The sequence below is a fragment of the Morchella sextelata genome, assembly GCF_020137385.1.
Source record: "Morchella sextelata strain SCLS chromosome Unknown scls_6, whole genome shotgun sequence".
NCBI lineage: Eukaryota > Fungi > Ascomycota > Pezizomycetes > Pezizales > Morchellaceae > Morchella > Morchella sextelata.
This window is the reverse complement of record NW_025408621.1, coordinates 1,350,933-1,356,932: the sequence shown is the minus strand read 5'-3', so window position 1 is coordinate 1,356,932 and position 6,000 is coordinate 1,350,933. Positions and strand designations below refer to the sequence as shown.

The window sequence follows — 6,000 nt, the reverse complement described above, 5'->3', positions numbered from 1 at the left end:
CTTTTAACGCCGGCTTTGGGGATCCATTTTCAAGTGGCCTTTCTCGCCAATTGCTAATGGAACGGGGATCTTTGGCGCGAGGAGCCAGGTAACGAGGTTTGGAGACATGGCGAGATTTAACTGTAGCGGTGGAAACAGAGATACGAGAACGAAGGTCAGCGATAGTGGCATTGGCTTGGGCCTCCCAGGCCTTTGCAACAGAGGTGATATAAAGAACCTCATCTTCAACATCAGCGAGGTTCTCGTCGGCAATGGCGAGACTTTCCTGGTGTAGTGCCAGACGGAACCGAAGCTCTTCTTCTTCAGCTTTCGATTCCTCCAGCTCAATCTTCAAAGCAACAATAACCTCGTCGCGACCTCGGATGATCTCGGTAGAATCTTCCTGGTTATCGCACAAGGTTTGCCAAAAATCTGCAGCCTTTTCGTTGGCTGCTTCTAGTTCTGTGGTGAGGCCGGCAATGACCTCTTCCTGAGCCGTATCGATAACGGGTTCTAGTGGCGCGGGGGTTTCAAGAGGCTTGGTGAGAGCCTCCAAACACTCAGCAATAAGACCATGAGCCTCCGTAAGTTCTTCGCCGAAGTCTATATCGGCTGGGAGGGGACCATAGGTAATCAGAAATTCTGAAAGACGCTGCAACAGCGTATCCTGAGTGGTGTCGGACATAGTCACGACCAGAGCTAAGCAAGGTGGTGTTGTATCGGTTGGCTGTAGGGATGCAACCTAAGTCTAACGGGGACTATGGACGTAGGAACTATGAAGCCAAGGAATACAACCGAGGCGAAGACGTAGAGGTAAGGAGGTTCGTGGACTATGGACTATGGGGCCGAAGGGTACACCTAAGGCAAGGACGGGGACTGTGGACTATGGACTATGGATGGTTATACCTGGTCTAGTATACCGGGTAAACCCTATGACGTAGCGCGAACCAAATAGTATTCGTGACTGTAAAGAACAGAGGTTGCATAAAGAGAAAAGAGAAAGAAAGAGAAACAAGAAATCACGAGACAACGCCCCCCCTTATATATCCATACCCTATCCCAATGCTGACTCATACCCTCGCGTAACAGAAACAGAAAGAACATAATAGAAACCCGCTTTACTAAACCCAACCACACTACATTATCCTTCTCCCTTATACCCAAACAACTCACATAGCCAACCCGTCTAGCTGCCGTTACACGAGGTATAATTACTGTGCATAGGTGACTGTTGAGTGGTTGAGCTGGCGGATATAGGATAGTGCGAAGGAATGAATGGGCGCCCGGAGGCGGCCCTCCGTACTGAACGTCGGGCTGGCATATATGTAGGCCACCTAGGCGACTTACTCGGTGATTTGGGTGCGCAGCGAGCTGGGTGCAGTGGTGATTTGGGTGCGCAGCGAGCTGGGTGCAGTGGGGATTTGGCTGCGCGGATGGTTGCTTGCGCTGCGCGGATGGGTTGCCTGCGCTGCGCGGATGGGTTGCCTGCGCTGCGCGGGTGGTGGCTCGCGCAGTGCGCGGGGTATTGCTCGCACGACAAATTGGGTGATTTGGGTGCGCAGCGAGCTGGGTACAGCGGGGATTTGGCTGCGCTGTATATTCAGCGCGATCCAGTCATTTTGGAGGAGGTTTTGGGGGGTAAAAAATATACGGTGTAGGCATGGCAGCAAATTCACCAGGCTCAGAAGTGGTGATAGAAATTTGATGTCAAAATAGGACTAGCGGGCATTATCAGCCACACGAAATAAATCACACCACCTGAGCCTGGGACCGAGGCTAAATCGGATCTGCGGAAAAGGTCCCGGTGAACATGGTTACCGATTTTCATTCTCACATCCTGGTGGATGTTTAATGTACCTGTCAAGATCCCTGAGTGAATTGATCCGTAGAGGGCGAGCTTAGGTGATCATCGAGGGAAGACGATTACTGATTTCTAAACTTAAGCTTCACCCTACATAAAGTTACTCTACCTAAGCTTGGGATTGGGTGCAGTATACGACAACATAATTTAAAATTCTGTCTTCCTCTGTCTTCGTAATGCACTCCCATGAATACCCCCTTAGTATGTAATAGTCACCCGGTAAGTACCCGGAGTGAGTATGTACTTGCATACATGCGTTCCCTTCCTTGGCCACTGTCATGGTACATTGATGACCATGTAGCAGGTCTTAATTCTTGCAAGAGAAGCTTGCCTGAGGAGCTTGTACTTCGACATTTCCAGGTCAGTTGTCTAGTACAGCCTCGGTTTGTATGGAAGACGTACCAGTGCAGTGATCGTTCGGCTTCAACGCTCTCCAGCAGGAATGTGCATAGTGACGATGTCTTTTTTGTGAAGTTTTCGAAAAGGTGGTAGCCCAGTGTCTCCACGTGCGGATGCCTGCCGAAGAACGGTTTGACGTCATAGATGTACGTCACTGAAACCACGCTAGCTACTCCCTGCAGGCGGCACCTTGGCACCATTTCAGGGGCGCTTCAGCCCGTTCGGTGTTGGCGTGCGCCAGACCGGCCCCGATAAGATACCAAGCTCAATCAGAATCTGATCTGCGAATTAACGGGACGTGCCGGAACACAGGTTCTTCAAAATACTCAACGTCCTCCGCTATCCCGCGGCAAATATCACCAGAGTTATTACCCTCTTCAAGATACACTAGCCTTCTCAGCCCCTTTCACAAACTGGATTTCACGATTGTACAAAGGTATATTCGTTATAGAGAAAACCCTCATACATAACTGCAGGGAATCACTCTATATTGTGTGTTCGCGCTTAGCGAGTCGAGGATCTCTTTATTTGCTGATGCGGCATTTTAGGTGTAAAAGATGAGGATTATATCTGACACAGCCTCTTTTTTTCTGACAGGGTAGCTTTTCCCAATCGATAGGGAACTTTGACGATTGTACCGACGACGGCTGATCAGCAAGATGTCCACTCTTTTTGCTCGTTCCGTATCAAACCAACCGAGATGGATTGATATGTATCTATGAGCAATCAGGGAAGATTATAGTTGGATCTTTTTATCTGCCTGCCATCGGTCTTTTATGAGCCTTTCCAGGCACGGTTTTTTTCCCTTTGAAACAATTTGATTCTTCCGGAGACGCTTGCAATATTTATTTATGCAAAGTCCGGCTCATTTCTTTTCTTTTCTTTTTTTTTTTTTGCTGCGACCCCGCGGCATGTTCACTATATAATAACATAAGTTGCCAATAGCTGGGATAAGTTGACGAGCGATTTCTGACGTTGGGCTAAGACTATCAACTGCTTAGGATGTTCAGATAGGGCTGGAGTAAGAATTAGTGGCGACGGTGCCGAAAAATACACTCGGATGCAAGTGCAAACTACTCGTAACGTCATAGCGTTTCCGAACACGACCAATATTGCATGACATACGAAAAGGTGGATTTGGCGCTTTTTTATATGGTATGCAATAGCAGTCGTGTTCGGAAACGTCATGAATTTACGAGTAGAGTACAGTAGAGTTTCTAACCGTGGCAACGACGTGTTGCTTTTTCTAGATAATTGAGTGCCTTGATACCTAAGCACAGCAACACCACCGAAAGCAATCCACACTTTATTCATACCCCAATTGTATTTCATCTGGCAGACGGCAAGACGGCAAGCGGAGAACAAGTGTCATTGGATGCTACATGCATGTATTAAAGATCTCAGGTTGCCATCGATATCGTGCAGGATGAAGCAGAAAAAAAATGATACGAATTCATATCCTAGCTCCACCGGCTCCATACAGAATAGGTTAAACCCTCAGTTTTCCAGGGTCCAACGGAACTTGGCTAGTATGCTTTGAGGGTCTGGCCAATTTGTATCGTCATTTTGCATTTAAGGAATTGCCGGTACAGATACACGAGGAAGGGGTTAGAATTAGTGCTTTCTGTTTCGTGCGATTTTCTGCGGGCTTCCAATGCATCTTAGAGGGGGTACATGGTACATACATGTGGTGTAGTTATCGTTGGCTCCACCCGATATGTTGCAGGGTTTTGCTTTGCTGTTCTGGGAGGCGGGGTGGTGTTGAAAGGGTTCCCATATCAGCATGTAGCTACGATGGCCATGATCCACTAATAATTGTACGTATTTTACAAAACCGGGACTCAGACAATGGTGATATAAAAACCCCCGCCCGCCCCCATTACTGTCACCTCTCAACCTTTACCCATTCATCTTTTAGTCTACGGGTTGTAAGATCTGTAAACTTTATTAGCCACCTCACCCTTATCTCTCTACTTCTCGCCTAACTCATTATTCGAGTACCTGAGTCTTCCCTTATAAACTTTAGCCACCTATCACCTAAAGAAAATCAATATGGCACCTGCTGTAGTAAACACCCAGCCAATCAATGCCCCCGAGCTTGAAAGGGCCAAGCCCCATACCGGAGAGATCAAGGTCCAGGACCTTAGAGTGCCGACAAAGAGCTTGGAATATGCAGATGGTGATCTTGGACCGAAGAGAGACATTATCATCTTCTCAGGTGTGTTGTTTTGAACGAGAACCTGTGCTAGAGAATGTTTGTTAACGAGCTTTCTAGATTTCGATGGCACTATTTTCATGCAAGACACTGGACATATCTTGTTTGATGCCCACGGCTGTGGTGCCCAGAGGAGAGAGGAGTTGGACGAGGAGATCAAGAATGGTGTAAGGTCATTCCGTGAGGTTTCCGAGGAGATGTGGGGAAGTTTGAACGTTCCGTTCGACGACGGCTTCGAGGTCATGAAGGGAGCTCTGGAGATCGACCCTGCGTTCCTCGAGTTCCACGACTTTTGCATCAAGAATAACATCCCATTCAACGTCATTTCTGCCGGCTTGAAGCCAATCCTTCGCCGCGTTCTCGATGAGTTCCTGGGAAAGAAACAGGTAAGCTCCTACCCATCATTTCCTACTGTTGCATCCGGCTAGTCGAGCTAACCCTTGTTTCCCCCCTTAGTCGAAATTTATCGATATTATTGCCAATGACGCCACAATCAGTGCAGATGGATCACAGTGGAAGCCAGTTTGGCGCCATGATACCCCACTCGGTCACGATAAAGCAGCTTCCATCCAGGAATACCGAACTATCGCCTCCTCAGAAAGTGAGGACGGGTCATGCCCTCTAATTATCTTTGTCGGAGATGGCGTTTCAGATCTTGCAGCGGCCCGTGAAGCAGACGTCCTTTTTGCTAGAAAAGGATTGAGACTCGAGGAATACTGCAGGGAAAATAAGATCCCGTATATTGCTTTTGATACCTTTGCCGATATTCAGAAGGAGATTATCAACATCACCCGGGAGGACCAGAAGGTTACCAAAGGTTATGGAAAACCTGTCCAGTACAACGTGAGTACAATGATCTCTAAAGACTTGAGTAACCTTTTTCTAACGTTGAATCCAAGCCTCGCGCCAACTTTTGGAGAAAAGCCATCAAGAAGAAGGCGGTACCTCGCTTTGTCCGAAATGCTTCGAAAGAGGACAAGCTACATCTCTGGCCCGAGACATTTTCCGTCAAGGAGCCTACAGCCAAGGATTCTGCTGCTTCATCAAGTGCTGAGCCAGCCACCGCCCAGTAAATCTACAGTGGGATCACATAGAGATCGATATATTCTTTTCAAGAGGTTTAGCGATATGCCCTTGTGTTTTTTTTACAACCTTCAAGACCTTGGCGAGGTAGAATTAGACGACCTCTCACGATGCGAATTTTTGTATTTCATTTTAGTTACCTGTTCCTGGTATGGGATTCTGGCGTATTGGGTTTCATTTTTATTGTACTGTCCGAGTTTATGTGCTTATGAAGTACACCATGAATCTACCTTGGGAAAAGGAAGGATTGGAACTAGGAAAAAAATAGTGAATCATTCATTCATATCTACAACCTTTGCGCTTCGACATTCATAGTTTGAATGAAAATGTGAATGATATCAACAACTGACCGACTACATGTAGCTAAATTACCGGGTATGTGTACGAGGTACATATGCAAGGACGGAATGGTGAGGTGTTTTGTGTTTTAGGAATGTATGCATCGGCTGCCAGCAAACGAACG

General features: G+C 47.2%; 3 protein-coding genes across 3 annotated transcripts; 1 reads left to right on the top strand and 2 right to left on the bottom strand.

Moving 5' to 3' along the window:
* H6S33_011483 (uncharacterized protein) lies at window positions 1–664 on the bottom strand (the record flags this gene model as incomplete). The annotated part of the gene is made up of 1 exon (XM_044842850.1): window positions 1–664. A coding segment is annotated over one exon (664 nt), but the record flags the coding sequence as incomplete, so codon positions are not given.
* A 658-nt stretch (window positions 665–1,322) lies between these two features.
* H6S33_011482 (uncharacterized protein) lies at window positions 1,323–2,439 on the bottom strand (the record flags this gene model as incomplete). The annotated part of the gene is made up of 3 exons (XM_044842849.1): window positions 1,323–1,566; window positions 2,093–2,179; window positions 2,243–2,439. The coding sequence occupies 3 exons, from the start codon at window positions 2,437–2,439 to the stop codon at window positions 1,323–1,325; spliced, it is 528 nt and encodes a 175-aa protein (XP_044696250.1).
* A 1,852-nt stretch (window positions 2,440–4,291) lies between these two features.
* H6S33_011481 (uncharacterized protein) lies at window positions 4,292–5,527 on the top strand (the record flags this gene model as incomplete). The annotated part of the gene is made up of 4 exons (XM_044842847.1): window positions 4,292–4,457; window positions 4,515–4,840; window positions 4,911–5,297; window positions 5,354–5,527. 4 exons carry the CDS (start codon window positions 4,292–4,294, stop codon window positions 5,525–5,527), a joined length of 1,053 nt encoding a protein of 350 aa, XP_044696249.1.
* Between the last annotated feature and the right edge of the window lie 473 nt (window positions 5,528–6,000).